Genomic DNA, 21,634 nt, shown 5'->3' with positions numbered 1-21,634 from the left:
ATCGTTCTTGTGATAAATATACTGCGTGTTCTACCGTATTTATCATCACTCCCAAGAACAGTCATTTTTGACAAGGTCTTAGTTTACTTTTTCTTGATCAGCCAACCATGAGTTGGCAGAGATAGTGCTCTTTGGAATGGGGAGATAGGTCAACAGGTTTAGGCGCACATAGCCCGGAGTGGATATGTGAATGATCTGGACCCACAGTGGGGAGTATTTGACCAGAATGAAGATTTATTTAAACATACAATTCACAAGTAAAATTCACAGATAAAAAGTGCAAATGCAAATGGATACACAAAAGTGCAAGTGCAGCAGCAGTACAAGATTCAAAGTGACAATGCATATATATTCAAAAGTGCATGTACAATGAATAGGACGGGGCAATCTGATACTTTTATCTCACCATTCCAGGGTGGTGCGGTGGGCTGGGTGCTATTAGATGGTAAATCCCGGGTAGCAGGAATGAAGCACCACCGCACAGGCTTTGGATGGTGATAAGTAGATGTTACAGCAGAGTCCTCCCATCAGAGGGTTGGCATCCTCATAACATGTTTCGGAATCTGGTTCCTTCTTCAGATGTGGATCTGTAAGGCCTGCTTCCCTTCTTCCTCTTTTTTCCCACAGATCAGCAGATCGTCTAGGTAAGACCAGGTCACTATTCCTTGTAGCCGTATATACGCAATGAGGCTTCTTAGAATCTTAGTGAGGACCCTTGACGAGGCCGATCGACCAAATGGAAGACACTTGAATTGTAGATGCAGTCTGAGAAACCTTCTGTCTTTTGAGGACATGAAAATACAGTAGGCGTCCTTCAGGTCCACTGATGCCATGAAATCCAGCCAATTTATCCCCAAAAGAATAGTTTGGAGAGTCTCCATTTGGATTTTTTTTATCTTGATGTGCATGTTCAGGTCTCTGAGATCTAATATCGCCCGATATGCTCCTGAAGGTTTCCGCACTAGAAACAGTTTGGAATAAAAGCCCTCTCCGCTTTCGTTGAACGGTACTGGTTCCACAACTTGGGATTGTAGTATATCCTGAATGATCTGACTTAATGCTTGTATTTCATCGGATGTTGGTGGTACTCTTGATTTTAAAAATCTTCTCTTTATCTAAATATTTTCGATATTCCAACCTGTAACCGTGAGTAAAAACTGAAAAGGCCCACTTGTCCTGAACTGACTTTCCACTGATCCACAAATTTTTTCAGTCTTCCTCCTACCGGAGTGATTTTCTCCAGACAATAATTGTCAAAATCTTCTATATCCTCTTCTAGAAGACTGTCAAAATGACTGTCTTGTAGATCCTGTAGTGAACCTACTGTACTGTCTCCCAGGTCTATAACTCCTAGCTTCTTTTAGATGATGTTTGGGTGACTGACCCTGTTATCTTTGTCTCTTATCTTGTGGTAGCATAGCTGACTTGCCGCCTGACATTCTTTGTATAATAGACTCGAGTTTACTGCCAAATATTAAAGTTCCCTCATAAGGCATGGATATTAAGCGATTTTTGGAATTTGCATCTGCTGACCAGCTACACAACCAGATAGCACTTCTAGCTGCTACTCCTGCTGCCATGGACTTCGCAGAGTACTCGACAACGTCCAATGACATTGGACATTCAAATTCTTTAGGAGATACTGCCTTGAAATTTTTTCATCTATGTCCGCAGCCATAGCTGTACCCCATACTCTCAGTGCCCTGGATGTTGATGCCATGGCCACCCCGGTTTTGAGAGAGACTGTTGAGGTATTGTGTAATTTCTTTAAGTCAATTTCTACTTTGTTATCCATACTATCTCTGAGGTTAGCTCCATTCTCTAAGAGAATTGTAGTTTTGGACATCACCTCGGATACAGCCGCATCCACTCTAGGCACTTTACAATACTTATGCTGAATTTTTTGTCAACATTCTGCCATTGATCAACCATTAAGTCCTTAAGCACTTTGTGCACAGGGAAATTTCTGGTTTTAACCACTCTATCTTCAAATAAGGAATCAGGAGTCTCTTCTTCCTTTTCCTTGTAATCCATGGCTTTATATATATATATATACTTAAGTAGACCACAAATCAACCACATCAAGGTTGAATGACCTCTCTCTCTGGATCTGAATCACAGTCCTTTTCTAGGCTGATCTGGGTTCTAGTTCTTTTAGGTCCCTGTAGATCTCTTAGCTCATCTTTTGTAACAAAAGATTTCTTCATCCATTCCATTCGCTCACCCATAGTCAGGTATAATTTTTTATATGAGTATAGTGGCCGGAGGCTTGCGCATGCGCATCAGGGACTTCCGGGCGCCGTTGAGTCACTTCCGCCCTGTCCTTCAGCCTAGTGTTTCCAGCGCTATGACCACATCTGCCCATACACTGCTTGGCACTGCCACGTCACTTCCGCCAAGTCTCCTGGTCCCGGCGTCCTGTACCCGGCATCCAGGAACCTGTCTGATACCTGTAGACAGCGGTGAGCATGGCTGAATTGATAGAGCCCCTCAGGACGCCGCCTGATATGGTCCGGAATTATATCAGGATGCTGCCTGAATGCTGGATATATTATGGACACTCAGAGCAGGACACTGCCTGATAAGTGTGCCCTCCTCCCCGGGGAGCCACCCCGTCCAGCTTGGCTACTCAGAGGTGAATATGCTGGGGAAAAAAATGAGGTAAACCCTGTTTTAAAAACCTACACTAGCTAGTCTAAAGGTGCCCACACACTAGAAAGATCTGCGATCATAAGATGTGCGCATAAATTAGCCTTCAAATCTTTTGCCTGTCCTGGACAAAAGACTTCAGGCAAGCGCACATCGTTACCAAAGATTTTTCTTAAGATACTATGGGGCAGATTTATTAAGCTCGGTGAAGTGATAAACTGTCTGTTTTTTATCACCGGCCAATCAGCTCCTACCTGTGAAGTTACAGGCTTGGTTTGAAACCTGACAGGTAGGAGCTGATTGGCCGGTGATAAAAACCAGACACTTTATCACTTCACCGAGCTTAATAAATCTGCCCCTGTGTGTGTTCCTATGGATCTTTTGTTAAATCTTCTGATCTTTCATGCAGCATGTAAGATCAGAAGATTTAGCAAAAGATCCACGGGAGCGCGCATCGGACTGAAATCGGACGATTTTCGACCGCTTATCGGTAAACATTGGATGATATATCGGCCGATTTATCGGAAATCGGCCAAAAAATCGTTCTAGTGTGTGGACACCTTTACTTCAGAGACAGGAAAAAGACTGCAGAGGAAGGGGAGGAGACAGATATATACCCAAAATAGGCGGCGTTACAAGTCTACCTGTCTAAACCTAAGAGAAGCGGGAATAACCCAGAGTAATGGCTGCCATGGAGAGTGAGGAAGAAAAAGGGATTTTTGTAAGAACTTACCATTCGAATCCCTTTCTCTGATATGGTCCTGGTGACACAGCTAAACATTGGGATGTAGGAGGGTCCGTAGGAGCCAGGCACCTATCCTAAAGCTTTTGGAGGGTAGGCTCCTCCCTTCTGCATCCCAGACTCTTCAGTTCAATCTTGCAATGCCACTGGAATACATTAACTCAGTACAAATGCCTGCACACATTATATGCACAATTTCAAAATTTAACTTTTCAACCATATATAACATGAAACATCATGAACACTGGCATACTTACTGAGCGTAAGGGAGGGATCGCTGTGTCACCAGGACCATATCAGAGAAAGGGATTCAAACGGTAAGTTCTTACAAAAATCCCTTTTTCTCTTTCAATGGTCCTGGTGACACAGCTCAACATTGGGACGTTCAAGAGCCGGTCCTTTGGGAGGGTACGCTCAGGTCTGCAGCTCTCATCACTGCACGCAAGGAATGATGCGTCCTCCGATGCGAACTCATGGGACCTATAGAATTTGGCAAAAGTGTGTACAGATGACCAAGTGGCGGCCCTGCAAACCTGCTCAGCTGTGGCCCCATGTCAAACCACCCAAGAGGTGGCGACCGACCTGGTGGTATGCACATTTATCCTGGCCGGAACAGGCCTACCAACCTTAGTATATGCGAAGGCAATGACAGAATGCAACCACCTAGCAATGGTCTGCTTAGAGGCAGGCCAACCAATCTTATGCACATCATACAAGACCAGCAAAGTATCAGTCTTCCTGACACCTTTCACCCTGTCCACATAAAAGCGCAAGGCGCGCACAACGTCCAAATTCCTCAATTTGTCCCTTTTCCTTGAACCCTCTGCGGGTTGAAACACAGGCAGAACTATCTCTTGATTCAAATGAAAAGCAGAGACTACTTTTGGCAAAAATTGGGGTACTGTTCGAAGAACAGCCCTGTCATCATGAAAGATAAGAAAAGGAGATTTGCAGGACAAAGCTCCCAACTCCGATACTCTCTTTGCTGAGGCAACAGCCAACAAAAAGTCAAGTTTCCATATAAGGAACTTAAGGGCAGCCGACCTTAACGGCTCAAAAGGCGCCCTTTGAAGACACTCCAGTACCAAGGATAAATCCCATGGAGCCACTGGTTGCTTGTAGGGAGGTTTCAACTGTGAAACCCCTTGCAGGAAAGTCTGCACCTCTGGTAGCAATGCTATCCTCTTCTGGAAATAAATCGACAGGGCCGATATCTGTACCTTGAGTGACTGAAGGCTTAGACCAGACGAGAAACCATCCTGCAAAAACTCCAGCAATTTAGAGAGACGAAATCGAGATGTATGCGACTTCTCTCACACCACCTAATATAGGTCTTCCAGACCCTATAATAGTTAGCCGAAGACACCGACTTCCTAGCCTTTACCATGGTGTTAACCACAGCCTCTGAGAAACCCTTGTTCTTTAAGATGGTGGTCTCAATAGCCAAGCCGTCAAATTTAGCTGAGCTGAATCCAGGTGGAAGAACGGCCCTTGGCTTAACAGATCTGACCTCAGAGGTAGACGCCACGAGTCCGCAGACAATCTCTGAACCCTCGAGTACCAGGACCTCCTTGGCCAATCTGGAGCTATTAGAATCACCGGAATTCCTTGGGATTGGATTCTTTTCAACACTCTCGCCAGCATTGGAAACGGCGGGAAAACATAAAGCAGATTCCCCTCCCAGGGGATAGTCATTACATCCACTGCTTCGGCCAGTGGATCTCTTGTCCTGGCATAGAACCTGGGTACCTGATGATTGAACCTGGATGCCATAAGGCCCACATCCGGAGTTCCCCATTTCACTGTAATCTGGTGAAATACCTGTGAGTTCAGGCTCCATTTCCCCTCTAGCAGTTCCTCCCTGCTCAGGAAATCGGCCTCGACATTCTCCACCCCGGGGATGAATATCGCTGATAAAGCTGGAATCTTCTGCTCCGCCCACAAGAAGATCCGGGAAACTTCCCACATGGCCAGCCTGCTGCGTGTGCCTCCCTGATGATTCAAGTACGCCACAGCCGTGGCATTGTCTGCCTGATTCCGCAATGGGAGACCCTGCAATCTTTCTCCTGCCATGGATATCACCTTCCACACAGCCCGCAGTTCCAGGATATTGATCGGCAAGGCTGACTCTTCCGAGGTCCACAAACCCTGAAGCCATAGGTCCAGAGCAACTGCCCCCAGCCCCTGAGACTGGCAACGGTAGTGACTACCAGCCAGTCCCAGGACTGCAGAGACCGACCCCACTGAAGGGAATCCACCTCCATCCACCATTCCAGGGAAGACCGAGTTTCTGGAGACAACACTATCTGCTCTGATCTCATTCTCTGAGTATTCCCTGACCAGGATGTCAGAATGTTCCACTGGAATACTCGAGAGTGGAACCTGGCAAACTGTAGCGTCTCGAAAGTCGCCACCATTTCCCCCAGCAGCTTGAGACACCTCCAAACCGATGGACTCCGAGGCCCCAGAATCTCCCGAACCAAGGTGGACATGTCCCTGGCCTTTGTCTCTGGTAAAAATACCCGATGTAGATAGGTATCCAGGATAACCCCCAGGAACTGGATTTTCTGAGATGGCACGAGCTGAGACTTTTGTAAATTTAAAAGCCAACCGTGAACTTGCAAAAACCTGATAGCTTCTTCTTCCAAGTGTTTCTGCAAGATCTCCGCCGACTCTGCTTTGAACAGCAGGTCGTCCAAATATGGAATCACAGTGATTCCCCTCAGTCGGAGAGCAGCCGCCATCACCGACATAATTTTGGTGAATACCCTTGGAGCTGTGGCCAGACCAAAGGGCAATGCCTGAAATTGCAGATGAAGGTTTCCTATGGCAAACCTCAGAAGAACCTGATGTTCCGGGTAGATAGGAACGTGCAGATATGCATCCTGGACATCCATGGACGCCAAAAATTCTCCCTGGTCCAAGTTTAGCAGCACAGACCGCAGAGATTCCATCTTGAAATGGTCTACCCATAGATGGATATTCAAAGACTTTAAATTTAAGATTGGTCTGAAGGAACCGTCTGGCTTGGGCACCAAAAACAGAGTGGAATAAAAGCCTTTCATCCACTCCGCTTGAGAGACCGGGATCACCACTCCTTTCTCTAAAAGGGATTGAGCCCCCCCAAAAGAGCAGAACGGAGCCGAGACTCCTTTGGCAGGGGTGTGGGTATGAATCTTCTCGGAAGAAGACCTTTGAAGGGAATCCTGTATCCCTGGGATACAATGTCCAACACCCAAGGATACCGGTGCAACAACGCCCAAGCGTCCCTGAACCATCTCAGACGCCCCCACCTTGACCACCGCTGGGATATTTCCCAGGTAGTCATGCTGAGGGCTTTTCCTCACCTTTGGTGCTCGGTTTCTTATGAAAGGAACCAAACTTTGACTTTGGGGCCTTGCCCCTAGAAGACTGAAACTTCCCCCTGAATGACTGTCCTCGAAAGGACGCACCCCCCTCTAGGGGAGGGCCGAAAGGACGGCCTAACAGCAGAAAACCCTGAGGCCTGTTTAGCTGCAGGAGCCAGCAGAAAAGTACTTTTGCCTCCCGTGGCCTGCTTAATAATCTCTTCCAGCTCGGAATCAAACAACAGCTTTCCTTTAAAAGCCAATGCCTCTAAAGCAGTGATTTTCAACCTTTTTACCTTGCGGCACACTAAATAAGATTTCAAAATTGCCAAGGCACACCATGAGATCCCAACAGGGCAAAACACATTGGCCCCCACAGGAAAAAAACAAACCTATTGCCCCCATATAAAAAACAATCACACTGGTCCCCACAGGTAACACAAATAAAATACATTGGCCCTTTAAATGAAAAGAAGAGACCAGTAAATAACACTTGAACTGGTGGTGGCTGTAAACTAGTTTGGGCATCTATAGATCTGGAGGCACACTTGAGAACAGCTCAAGGCACACTAGTGTGCCACGGCACAGTGGTTGAAAAACACTGCTCTAAAGCCTTTTTTGATTCATTATCCACCTCCCAGGCTTTAAGCCAAAGCATTAACGGACACCGTGGATACTCTGGAAGCCATTTTGAGTGCTTTCTCCTCAGCCTCAAGCACATACTCCGCAGCTGCTTTCAGCTTCTCAGCTAGCAGTAACACACCTAGATCAGCATGCAAAATTCTACACAAGTCATTGGCCCACACAAAAGAGGGCGTAAAGTGAAGCCCACCCCCTCAAAAATTGCCTTGAGGTTACCTTCAAGCTTCTTGTCTACGGGGTCCTTAAAACCATTTCCAAGCCCAAAAATACTTGTAACAAACAGAAAAATGGTTTAATATAAATTCTTGGGTACTTGTTTCCTAGCAGGGCGCCTACTAAGCTATTTGCTTAGTGGGCTATTCTGCGTAGTGAAATCGCATTGCACATCGCATCGCATGGCTTTTTGTGCCTTGCGATGTGTGCGATGTGATCTCAGTAGTTAATTAAGTTAATTTATTCACTGCACCCTGAGTGAAATCGCATCGCACATCGAGTGAGATGTGAAATGAGATGCGATCTCAGTAGTTCATATGGTAAAACACCACCACTCTCCACTTCACCCCAAAGCGTGGCGAGCGCATCCTCCGACCTTTTCATATCCCCAATATCCACGTCGGTGCGGAGCTGATTTTATATGGTGTGGCTAGCGCAGCGAGCCCGAAGCGTGGTGAGCGTACGTGGATTACTTTACATGTATTCCGCGTGCGTTCGCCACGCTTCGGGCTTGGTGGCTCGCCATACTATATAATATCGACTCCACGCCGGTGTGGATAGTGGAGGTATGAAAAGGTCGGAGGACACATTCCGCTGCGCTCGCCACGCTTCGGGGTGACGTGGAGAGTAGTGGTGTTTTACCATATGAACTACTGAGATCACATATCTCACATCTCATCTCACATCTCATGCCACAAAAAAGGGCCATGCTATGTGATTTCACTCAGGGTGCAGTGAATACATTAACTAAATTAACTACTGAGCGTATGTAGGAAATCTGGGCACCCTGCTAGGACACAAGTACCTGCTAGGAAACAAGTAACAATTCTTGTTTTAGATCTTGTTATTTATACTTTACACAAAGTATAAATAAAAATATAGGATGTAGGCAAAACTAAAGCCCAAGCCATAATTATACTCTGTGCCTACTGTTTCGAGGCACTATTCAGCCTATTTGTTTGTCCGAGGAAGATCGCCAATGAAAATACTTAAGCAGGCGAGCTGCGGACTGCACACGTCACATGAACACATCAGAGCCTGTATTCTTGTCACCCATTTGATCCAAAGTTCAGATTTTTCTGTACACGCTTTATTAGTGAACAATGTCCTGTTCTTTTCTCTGCCTGCCCCCCTCCAACCCACTTCTAACAGACCAATACAACAGTATCCAAACACATTTTCTTCAAAGACTTGAGCATTAATCTAAAGCTTTTAAGATACTTTTTATTTTGTATAATAAAGTCCTGACAAGAATTTACAGACTGTTAGAAAAAGTGCCTTGTCTGTTGCAATAGACTTATCACCACTGAGCAAAGTACAATATATAATTGAAGACACAACTAGACCAGGGAGGTCAGACATGGATTACACATTGGAATTTTAAAGATAGTAAGAGGTGCTACCATGCCATACCTCCAAACATGTGAACATGCTCTGTCTAACGGGGTGTGGGTTCCCAGGGTGCCAATCCAACAAGCCCTCACCATTTTTCGGCACTATGGGGGCACGGCCAGAGCTGTAAAAGACGAGATGCTGTCCATGCCCCCAGCCCCTCTCTCTCAATGAGTAGATGCTGTGAGTATGCCGGCCGAGTTCGTGGCCGTTTGGGATGCCGTCCAAACTCCCCATTACAAAAAAAATGGTACGAGTTTGGCCGGCATCCCGCACTGCCACGCTCAGGTGTTTTAGTGTTGCAGGTGTTCTCGAGAACATTGCAGGCAGCTGACTTCCGGTGAGGTCAGCTGCCTGTCCCCGGCACCCACGTCACTGGGCAAATACCATAGGAACGCCTATGAAACACTGGGTGTTCCCAAGGCCAGCCCCCTGCCTACACCCAATCTTATGGGGAAGCACCAGGAAAACAATGTTTGCCATGACTGCTCGCACACAGTTCATGCGCAGTTCAAAACACATGTACACACATTTGTTCATTTTGGTGGGAGCCAAATAACCTGCAGTATATTTTTGGATGGGAGTCCTGATGAAGAGTATACGGTCAAATGGTCGACAGGGGTCTAGATCGACATGGGTCAAGGTCAACAAGGCACTAGGTCTACATGGGTCTAGGTCGACACATGCGTTAGGTCGACAGTCAAAAGTTCAACATTTTGTTTTTTGACAGTTTTTTTTGTGCCAACAAGCGGTATTTTATGCCTTACCATCCACTAGGGCGTGGTGGGAGAATAAAAGTGTGCCTAGAGTAGCGCGGAACCGTGCCCAAAGCATCGCGAGCACAGCAAGCGATGCAATACACGTTTGTTTCCATGTCGACATTCAAGTCAAATAACAGTAAAAAAACAAATTGCTGACTTGGTCATCTTCAGTGGTATTTGACATTTTCTCTTAAACTATGTACTGTACTGCATTTTACTAAAGATTTCAATATAGTATGTTGAAACAGCATAGTTTGTTTTATCCTATTTACTACCACATCAGTAACATTTACCAAATTCAAAATGGTAAACCCATTCCCCTATCTGATGCACACATGTTAAAGTTCCCACTGCTCATTTCTACTGTTCTGTTATGACTGGTTATATATTATCACCTTAAACCATGTGCAAAAAACCTATTCCCACGGAATTAATAAAAACTACAGTTATATTTTTTATTTTTATTTCACAAGTTCATTAGACCAATATTTCCCAAAATCAGTCCACAGGGAGCAATGACCATACATTTTTTGCAGGTTTCCTTACTAACACGAGTAAATATAATCAGCTTCACCTGTCTTTTTTTTTTTAATGCGTTAGTAATGATTACACCTGGGCATTATCTTACAGACTCGAATCCCTTTCTCTGAGTCCATCCTGATGACACAGCTAACCATGGGATGTAGGAGGGTCCGCAGGAGCAAGGCACCTATGCTAACTTGTTTGATAGGCAGGCTCCTCCCTTCTACATCCCAGCATTCCTCAGTTCAACTTCTAAAGCACACTAAACGACTGAACATATTAATATGCACAATTCAAAAAGAACCAAATAACATGAAAATACATGAACGGTATAAACTTACTGAGCGTAAGCGAGGGATCACTGTGTCACCAGGATGGACTCATTTGCAGAGACTCCAGATCCGTACACCAGATCAATGAGTTCCTTGTCTCCTGAGACAGCAACAGCATTTCCCGTTTCATGGTTTTCGGGTTCCCTGACTACCAGGCCAGAATGTTCCACTGAAAGGGTCTTGAGTGAAACCTTGTTTACTTGAGAGTTTCGAAGGTTGCTATCATCTTGCCCAACAGTTTTAAACTCTGCCAAATCATTGGATTCAGTGATTGAAGAATCAACAGCACCAACCGGCGAATGTCTATTGCCTTGGACTCTGGAAAGAACACATGATGTAGATGTGTATCCAAGATCACACCCAAAAAAGTTTCTGAGTGGGTGTTATGCGGGGTACACACCAGGACGACCCGCTCACGATGCACATCGTGAGCAGGTCGTCAGTGTCTCGTCCGACCCGCTCACGGTGACGCGGGGGGCACGACCCGCTCACGATGTGCACCGTGAGCAGGTCGTCAGTGTCTCGTCCGACCCGCTCACGATGTGCACCGTGAGCGGGTCCGATCCGATGGCGACCCGCACCCGGCTGTATGGTCGTCATTGAGAACCTACCTGCAGCAGGTAGGATCTCAATAACGACCGACCCGCGGGACCGCGCATCGGATCGGTATCGGTCCACACCAGGTCAGAAAAGGGCCCAATCAGCACACAATCTACATCCAATTGGTCGGAATTGGATCTAGATTGTGGGGATCGGGCCCTAGTCGCCCTGGTGTGTACCCAGCATTAGATGAGATTTCAAGAGACTCAACATCCACCCGTGGGCTCGGAGAAACGGTGTTGCCATGGTCAGATGTTCCTGCAATTTTTTGCCGATTCGTTCTTGAACAAGAGGTCGTCCAAGTGTGGAATAATCACAATCCCTTTTAGCCTCAGAGCTGCTGCCATGACAGCCATCACTTTTGTAATAACTCTCGGAGCTGTGGCTAGCCCAAATGGTAGAGCCTTAAACTGCAGAGGAGTCTCTCCTATTGCAAAACGCAGTAAATATTGTGTTCTCCGTCTATAAGCACTTGTAAATAAGTGTCCTGATGTCCACTGATGCTAGAAACTCTCCAGGTTATATGCTTAAGAGCACTGACTTCAGAGATTCCATCCTGAAATGGTCCACCCACAGATGTAGGTTTAAAGACTTCAGATTTAGAATAGGTCTGAAGGAACCATCCAGTTTGGGGACTAAGAAAAGAATGGAATAGAATCCCTTCTTTCTTTCCTCCTGAGGCACCAGGATCACCACACCCTTCTCGAGAAGCGACGTTGCCACCCCCAAGAGGGCTTTAGCAAGCGAGCTTCCCGCTGTAGGGTTGTTGGAAGAAATCTCTTTGGGGAAACACCCCTGCAACCCTGGGAAATTATGGAAAGAACCCAACGGTCTTGGGTTGATTGATTACACATATCCCGGAACTGCAGGACGCGACCCCCCCCCCCAACACTCCGATTCCAGAATGGGGAGTCTCTGCCCAGTCATGCTGAGGACTTATCCTCACTTTTGGAAGGGTGCTTCTTGGTAAAGGCCCCGAAGTGGGATCTGGGCGCCCTTCCCTTGCCAGAAGGAAACTTTCCTCTGCCTGCTTGTCCTCTATTGGTCGCTTGTCACCCCATGAAAAGGAGCGGATTACTCAGGGCATCAGCCCACTTCATCATAGCCTTAGATACCCAAGCAGATGCAATAAAAGGGCGCAAGGTAAAGCCTACCCCTTCAAACAAATCCTTAACATAGCCTTCAATCTTTTTGTCCACAGGGTCCTTGAAAGCAACACCCCCTTGTACAGGCAAGGAAGTAGATTTAGACAACCTGGCAACAGGTGCATCCACAAGAGGAATCTTTTCCCACAATTTCCAATGCTCCTCTGGCATGGGATACATATTTGCAAACCTTTTGGGCATAATAAGCCTTTTATCAGGTGTCTTCCACACTTCCCCAAGCAATGCTATCATGCCCTCATCTGAGGGAAAGTAACTGCGTCCTTGCGCAGCTTCTTGAATACACTCTGAGCTGGCACTTTATCTTCCTCTGAGAGATTCAAAACTTGTTTAACAGCTAGAATCAAATCCTCAATACCAGGGACAGAAGATTAATATTATTCCTTCTGGTCCCAAAAAAGTATCCTCAATACATTTCCCTTCATCCTTAGACTCTAAAGTCAGTAGGGGAGGAATACAAAAAGGGTGACGGGGGGGGGGGGGGGGGGGACGACGACACATTTTGAGCTGTGTCATGCATCGCCAGCAGTAAAGCAGGGTCCCCCTGGGATGGAGTAACAGAGCTCACAGAGGGTTGAGGGGAGGAAAAAGGTCTAGGAGATTTTACAAGGTCATCTCTCTGCCTATTCAAAGCCTGTACCAAGGCATTCAGGCTACTCAGACCTTTGGGCTGGAGCCCCACTGGGCACAAATCCCACTGATCCTTCTGTTCATTTGTTAATTTACCACACAAAACCTGCAATAACTAACATGGCAGGCGCTTCCTCCCCAAGAGCAGCAGCGCTACACCTTTGTCACGATAACACAGTGCACAGTGTCAGGCGTTTGCACAGAACAATGTAAAGCTGTGTACACATCCATCGATTTTTGGCTATTTCCCATTTGATTTTGCTTATAGAAGCAAATTCGAATCCACATCAAATGGTCTTTAGGACACTTTCGATCTGCATTCGATGAGCACTCCAGTTCTAAAAATCGAACAGAAAAATCTACTGTGCAGTCAAGGAAATATCGAATTTGATCCAATACATCGAATGTGTACAATGTACCATGAATGTAAATCGAATTCGATATCTAATGCAAAAGTGCAGATCTAACAGAAAATCGAATCTAAAGCAAAACGAAGTGTGTACGTAGCTTAACAGTGTACTTATCTGTTTGCGCTTCTGCAATGGCCCCTCAGTGGTCACCAGGGAAAGTGCTGCCCAGGAGAAGATTTCACTCTGACCTGCAGAGTAATTCCTCCATCAGCTCCGGAGTGTGGAGAGAAAAGGCACCAGAACAGAGTGTAGGAAGAGTCCAAGTCTCTGCTTCAGCGGTGATGAAAGTCTTTTGGCATCTTTTCCCCCTTCAGCCGATCCCCCCACAGACCAGGACCACTTGGAAGCATCCAACTGCGCTGGACTCCTGTAATAGGCATCAACTCTATGTGTCCATCGCCCAAGATCCCCCTCTAGGAAGGGAGCCGGTTCAGGACTCACCCCAGGGCCCAGAAAACCCTCCTTTCCTGGAGGTTAAAGCGCTGAGTAGAGAGGGCAGACTGTGTCCCGCTGCACACAGAGAGCTGACAGGATGCGCTTCTGTCAGCCTCTGCTGCGCCCGCCGTCTGAATAACTTCTTGAAGGTCACACACTGGAAACCTGCACTAACTAGTAAATATTAATAAAACAACAAACACCTAGCTACTGTACAAAAAACGTCTGCAGCCAGTCAGCATAGTACCCACTCCGGTGGGCACCTAAAACGATCTGGGGAATGCAGAAGGGAGGAGCCTACCTCTAAAACAAGTTAGCATAGGTGCCTTGCTCCTGTGGACCCTCCTACATACCATGGTTAGCTGTGTCACCAGGATGGACAACAGAGAAATTCAGTTATGTGCCCCTGTAGGACTACGTTTGGGAAAAACTGGTTTAAACGGAATACAAAAATTCCTAACAGAGCATATCCCACCTCAGAGCCCAGGGAGATACACAGGAAGATCTGCGATGTTGGCTAGCTGTGATGCGCACAGCCGCACCAAGCTCAGTTTGTTTATCACCTTAGTCTCACATTGCTGAAAGAGGAACAATGTTTCACAAGGACCTGAAGCCTTCCCGAAAAAAAACAGCAAAGTATATTTAGCAGATTGAGACATTACAGTTATGTAATAAAATGTAACCTTTTAATGTAACCTTTACTTCTAGTTTGTTACAAATTTTAGGCTGTAGAATATAAGCTACATTTTCACCATCAAAAAGCTAGTTCTAAACAAAGATAGAAAGATTCACTATTTCCAGAAGATCTACCTATACTGCAATACATCTGTTATTGTGGACTTTTATAAAAACATAGCTGTTACTCTATTCTCTTAAACACACTAGTTAGCCCGCTTGAAGCAAAGGCTTAGAAAGCTAGTAGATGTAGTTTCACTCGCTGCCAGCAGATTGTGGTGTTTTGGTGCCGCATAGACACTAGACATATACTTATGCTACCAAACTGATACCAGCATTTATTTATTTTAAATGAGCAAATACTTGAATGCAAACACCCTTTAAAACTGGTTCAAAACAGGGGTTAATAGAATTTTATTTCCTTTAACAGTGTGTAATTTCTTCTCTGCTTTACTGGTCTTAACAAAAAGGTAGTGTCATTCCCGTAATGTTCACATGATTTCTTGGTCCACAGTTCAGATCCTGGCAGCAAAGTACAATCTCCTCCCATGTGTGCACGCCAATACACAATCCGGTTTGTCTCCCCCTTACGGTTTTGAAGCATACCATCATTATATGGATTGAAGACTGCAGTCAACTGCCAAGATACTGGGTGAATGGATCAGCCTAAAGGAAGTTGGGCAGATCTTTCTCTATGACCTAGGATGAAAAAATAAATACATTTAATATAAATATATACACTCACTATCTTTTAATGCAGACCATATATCTAGTGGGCAATTCTGGATCTTGATAGGAACCCAAACCTTTTTTCCCCCCATGATGCCAGCAGCTCAGCATAAAACCTACATGTTAAGAATTATTACCAATTCCAACCACTTCTGGGTTGGAATCGTTAAATTTAGGATTTCCAACATATTTGATTTTGCAGATGACCCAACCCAGTTATAAGAGGGTCAGTACAAGGTTTCCACACACCAACCCTGTGTCCATACACCACCATTTTACTTCCTACCACTCAAATATTTCCACTACATAAGGTTCACGAAAAATATAATAGCATCTACAGAGCTCAACATAGGTGTGCTGGGTGCTGCAGATTTCCTTCATGCACACAGCAGGACTTTCCTGCCATATGTGATACGACCAAGTGATTGATTCCTACCTAGCATACAGATACAGAAGTGCTAGGAAAGTGCTTTAGAATGACTGAAAACTGTTACTTGGTATTTCCATCTTGTATAGTACCATTGATACATAGAACACTACTTACAATTGGATCATCCGTGGGGCCGTATCTTTTTACTACAATTCCCTCGCGGTTAATAAGGAACTGCAAAAAATACAAATAAAATAAAACAGATGAGTGCTAAAATGCACAAAAGTCAAACAGAAGTGATTGTACTGGTAGCGGCCTTACCTTGGTAAAGTTCCACTTAATAGCACTAGAAGACAAAAAAAAAAAAAATTATTACCAATATTTAATAGATTTTAGACATATATTTGCTTCAGAAATATGGTTATCTATATGCAAGTAGATTTACATTCCTCAATGCATTTTTAATTACTAACATATGGGCTCTTTAAACACGGGAGAGAAATAGTCCAAGTAAACATAAAACCAAATAATTGCGTGATTAGTGGACATTTATATCTCAGGTGACTGATGCAGTGTGCACCAACATGAAGTCCTACATTACTTTAGAGATCGCGCAGCACTCTATTCTCAGTGGGACAGATGTATGAAGCAGTGATAATGAAGAAGTGAGCCATTGGAGAAAGTTGCCCATGGCAACCAATCAGCTGCTCAGTAAAAAAAAAAAAAAAAAAAAAAAAATAGTATGCTAATTATAGCAGTTACTTCAGTGCCAATTGGTTCCCATGGACCGCGTCTCCATACATCTGCCCCAATGTTATTTTACAATATTTTACAATAGCTAAATAAGAATGTTATTTTCTGGAACAAATCAGCCACATTAATCACTAGCGTCAGTGAGGCATGTTGATTTTTGTAAGAGCAGTTATGGGAAATAAGTGGCGACACCGATTCCTGTGTGTGACTGCACATATCAGCAAGCCATCCTCACTTTTGCCATCACAGAATGCTAGAACTGTGGGACGACACACTGGAGTAGTGCAGCACCAGCCAAAAGGGAGGGAGGGGGAGAGATACACACACACACACACACACACACACACACACACACACACACACACACACACACACACACACACACACAAAGAACATTAGAAATATACATACAGATGACCAGTGGTAGGGATGACTAAAGATATTGTGCTGTAACCAGATGTTTTCTTTCTACTACTATAAAAAAAACCTTAGTCTGATGGGAAGCTGAATTACACATTTTTCCTTGTACATAAGAAAATGTAATAGACATCCGAGTATCCAAGGCCTTCATGAGGACCCAAGATAAAGACCAGTTTGGGCCCCCCTACTTCCTCAACTGTATGCAATCACATTATAGATGATATATCCACATGCAGGCTAAAAAAAAGGATAGTATGCCGCCGCCCCGCGCCCCCCCCCCCCCCCCCTTCCCCAAAAGGACATTTTAGGCCAGTCAATTTATGGTCTTTGCGTAATACTGGCACTATGGTCTCTTGAGTAATTACTGGCACTTACTTGCCAAGAGTACCACGTCCTTTAGGTTGTTCCTTCATCCATTTCCACAGAGGGTGGGCACCATCTCCATTGACCTCAATCTTGCTGAACATGTCGAATTCTACCTTGTAGGATGCAGCAAAGTCTTTTATTTGAGCTTCATCCCCAGGTTCCTGGAGGTTATAAAGTATCATTAGGCTAAATAACATCCCTGATGATATAAGCAGACTTCAGTGTCAGCTCCATAAGTATACTTAACGTTCCCAACAAGACCACTCAACATTTACCTGTTTTCCAAACTGGTTGCAGGGAAACCCTAGGATGCGTAAACCACGCTCAGCATATTTGGCGTGCAAGTTGACAAGCTGAGTGTAGTTTACAGGTGTTTTTCCTCATTTAGATGCTACGTTGACAATAATGCAGACATTTCCCCTAATTAAAAAAATAAAATTGCCAATTACTGTGTATCTCAGACAACCATGCTACAGTTCTGCACATCATTGAAACTATATTCTGGTTTAAATTTTAGCTCAGAGTGTACATACAGTTAAAGCCAATACCAGCCTTTAGTAAATGAGTCAGGAGAGAAAACACATAGGCTAAATATATGTAAAATTAAAATAAATTACCTGTATTTCTCCAGGGCCACTGCATTACCATCAATGTCTGTAGCAGAAAATTCATAAATAGTTTTGGCCTTCTTCCAATCATCCACCTGAGCACACTGCCAACCAAAAAAAACAAACACAAAAAAACAACAACACAGGAACAAGTTAAGAGTTCATAGGTTACTGCAGCATGATGAGCTAGAGAACCAAACCATACACAAATAAACTATAAAAACCAGTGCTTGCTTCTCTGTACTTGGGACTCTCTGTAGTGTATGGATGGAGTCTGAGTGCTCTCCACATGCTCTTGCGTTATTCCCACACTCTCAATATAAAAAAAAAAGAAAAACTGCTAGGTTAACTGGCTGAGGACCCTGTATCACTCCTTCTTGCGCTAAAGCTTGTTTAATTCAGAGACGTGGTAACCGGGGATAAGTGCAAGATTTCACCAGCACTGCATCTAATTAGTGTACATTTTGATTCCCCAAACAAGAGTATGGGGGGGGGGTACACACCAGGACGACTAGGGCCTGATCCCATTCCGACCGAATTGTGTGGTGATCGGGCCCTATTCTGTCCTGGTGTGGACCGATACCAATCCGATGCACGGTCCCGCGGGTGGGTCGGTCGTTCCTCAGATCCTACCTACTGCAGGTAGGATCTGAAGGACGACCATACTCTGGGGTGCGGGTCGCCATCGGATCGGACCTGCTCACGGTGCACATCGTGAGCGGGTCGCGGCCACCGCGTCATCGTGAGCGGGTTGGAAGAAAACACCGACGACCCGCTCACGATGTGCATCGTGAGCGGGTCGTCCTGGTGTGTACCCAGCCTAACACAGGGAAAGCTGCCTGCTGCATTTCAGAGAACAGAAAGCTAAGCTTTCCATTTCCCCTCTCCAGTACTGAGGATGGTGTAATGGGCCTTGTTGGGAAAGAAAAGCTGTTAAGACCGCTACCTTCCTGCCTTGTCCGCATCATTGCCCAATAGCATAACTCCCATTTCTCACCCAGCTCCTGGTACTTACCGGACTCTGATCAGCAGCTATCAGAGTGCAGGCAGTGGCAGGGTTGGCTAAAAGTGAAAGGAGGATCTTAGGATAATTTCACATTTGACAGTTAACAGAGGTTATTTGGCTGACAAACACCAGTGTGAGTGCCACATACTTCTGCCGTCTGCCCCTTCACTGAATGAAGAGTTTCCTTCATGAAACCTCATCTGATGAAACTTCTCTCTTTAAACACCCAATGTGCAGCAGGGATTGCCTTAACCCCACACTGTACAAGTCTCTGTGCTGGAATAAACTAAATCTAGTCCCAGATATACTGGTGGTGCTTGCACAGAGAAAAATATATTTTTTTCCTGGAATTGATTTTCAATTTATCTTTATTCTTAATTATTATTCTTAATTATTATTAATCATGCCTTAACTTTTTGCACTATATTGCAGGAGGGGCGAGGGTTAACATAGCTATGATGCAATCTCTTACAATATTTATCACTACCCTTTACATATTTTTATTTAATACAGGCCTTAGGGGTCTATTTACCAATATTTTGCCAACATGTTTGTGATTATTCGCAAAACACTTCTCAGGCGCAGCAGTGGTGCTAAACACAGCAGTTCTTTAGGACAAATGTGAAGACTACCCTCTCAATGTCCATCCTGATGCCATACACAAAGTAATCTATCAGCCGGGTTATCCATCACTACCACTCATCTCCAGCTCTACTCTCACCCCTCCTCCCAACCAGAGAAAGCTGCACCAGACAACGTCAGGTACCGGATGGCGCAGCCTAGATATGGAAAACCCTGACCTTCAAGTCTGGACTAAAGTAAAGCTGGTTATGGATTTGTCCAATTATTGTGAAATCTGACTCCTGCATGACCAGTAGACAATTGCGTACCCTCCACCCAATCTTGATCACATGCCATGTTTCCAGATTGTTAAACATCCTTAAGCCCCGTACACACGGGGGGAGATATATTGCTGAGCAATATATTGCCCAATGTCTCCTTTGCATCAGCAACCAGAGATGGTCGCTGATGAAAAAGGAACCTCTGCTGGCGATGCCGCAGAGGTAATTAGCTGGTCGCAGGAGCAAGCTCCTGCGACCAGCGATTACAAAGGGGCTGAAAACGGGAGCGCGCACCCGGCGATTTATCGCCGGGGCACACTCCCAAATCACTGGCAATATGGTCGCCAGCGACCATATTTCCAGCCCCTATCGCCCCCGTGTGTACACAGCATTAAAGACATGGAGATGAAACCGTTCACCTACTGTATCTACAAATATGTAGTCTGCTGAAAAAAGAGGCAGGAGACTGACTATCTCCAGTCCCAGGAAATCTGCACACTGCTGGAAGACCCAGCCTGCAGTGAGAATGGAGTGCCTGTAGCCTGGGATATATTTATTACCAGTTATTTATATAGCACACACGCATTCAGCTGTGCTTTACCGAGCATATTTGAATATTCACATCAGTACTATACACAAAGTTTAGCAGTGGGCATGCAAGGGTGGCAGCTTAAAAATGGTGTAGATGCCCCTATGAACAGTATGATCTGAGTCTACACTACCAATGAGAAAACAATTGTAGAACTAGCTTTAAGGTGGCCATACATCAGAAAGATATTGTACCCAATCATACAATCTCAATTGATTGTGAGATGGATTGTGTGCACATCTTGTGCATACAATCAATCAGCAGATCGATTGTATGATGCATTGTGAGTAGATTGTGTGTCCAAAAACCACCAAGGACTGCCAGGGATTTCAAGGGAAATTGTCAATCTTAAGATCGATCTTTCTGATGTTTATGGCCAGGTTAAGAGATTTAGCCACCTGCAGAGACCACCTACCCCTGCATTTTATCAGTTGAAATAATGGATTTTCCTCATGCTACTTTCAGATCATGATATATAAATCCCCCCCTCTCTCTCTATGGAAGCTGCCTCAGCGCATTATGCCCATGGACCTTGGAACACTCTTATCTGCGCATAGCAGTAGTCCAGGGTGCAGCACTATGGAGATTACGAGCCACAAGGACTGCTGAATTAAGAGGTTGTTTTGAATGAAGAGGGCACAGGGTTTCTCTTCCAGGTATAAGTTGACCAGGGCATTGTTGGGAAATGTCAGAATACAGAAAGGGTTCTAGCTGCAACCGAGGGCACAGGTGCAGCCATACACTACACCGGGCGTTACAGGCTAACTGGCACCAATCACCGTGCATGTGCGGCATACACACAGCATGCGCTGGGCCCCGGTAAATCTCTGTCCACCTCAGTAGCACATCACAACACCCTGCCGTCTATACAGCGCACTCCTTCCCCGCTCCAGACAGCGTTACACCGACCCTGCCCCCCTGAGGCTGATGCTATGCGCACCCACAGAGGTGACGCAGAGGTCACATAAAAGCCATCAGTGCCCGGGTAACAAGGGTGCACAACACGGAGCTACTCACCATCGCTCTACTGCTGCCGCCGAATACCCCGATCACAGCGCCGGGCAACAGTGAGCGCCTGACGCCAACACACAGCAACTTCAGCAGCATGAGCGCACTGTGCCCCGCCCCCAGAGGACTCGGTCACCTATAGCAAGGAAGAAGGCGTGGACTACACGCGCGAAACTCCACCTCCTGTAGCGATCATAACAAACATACGCACAGACACAGGCCGCAGGTCAGGAGGATAGTGTGGACTGGAGTCAGTCACTGCACAGTCACTGTCACATGCTGCTACGCAATGGCCGCTACGGGCGCCATACTTGTACGCTATCCATAGTGACGTGCTCTCAAGCCACGTGCGTTCCAAGACGCTCCATTTCGTTTGTACCTGTACTCACAAAATGGCGCGGTGCGTCACCTCGACTTAGCCGGTTGTGTA

General features: G+C 45.5%; 1 protein-coding gene across 1 annotated transcript; it reads right to left on the bottom strand.

The window, feature by feature from the left end:
* Window positions 1-14,825: 14,825 nt before the first annotated feature.
* On the bottom strand, window positions 14,826-21,439 carry GPX4 (glutathione peroxidase 4). The gene is made up of 7 exons (XM_083182377.1): window positions 21,214-21,439; window positions 17,769-17,863; window positions 17,427-17,571; window positions 17,161-17,312; window positions 15,934-15,958; window positions 15,787-15,846; window positions 14,826-15,212 (listed from the first exon to the last, which is right to left on the bottom strand). The coding sequence occupies exons 1-7, from the start codon at window positions 21,301-21,303 to the stop codon at window positions 15,180-15,182; spliced, it is 600 nt and encodes a 199-aa protein (XP_083038503.1). The 5' UTR covers window positions 21,304-21,439; the 3' UTR covers window positions 14,826-15,179.
* Window positions 21,440-21,634: the final 195 nt, after the last annotated feature.

Source organism: Crinia signifera, chromosome 1 (genome assembly GCF_055691185.1).
Source record: "Crinia signifera chromosome 1, ASM5569118v1, whole genome shotgun sequence".
Taxonomy (NCBI): Eukaryota; Metazoa; Chordata; class Amphibia; order Anura; family Myobatrachidae; genus Crinia; species Crinia signifera.
Note: the sequence above shows the minus strand (reverse complement) of the source record. Positions and strands in the feature narration are given on the sequence as shown.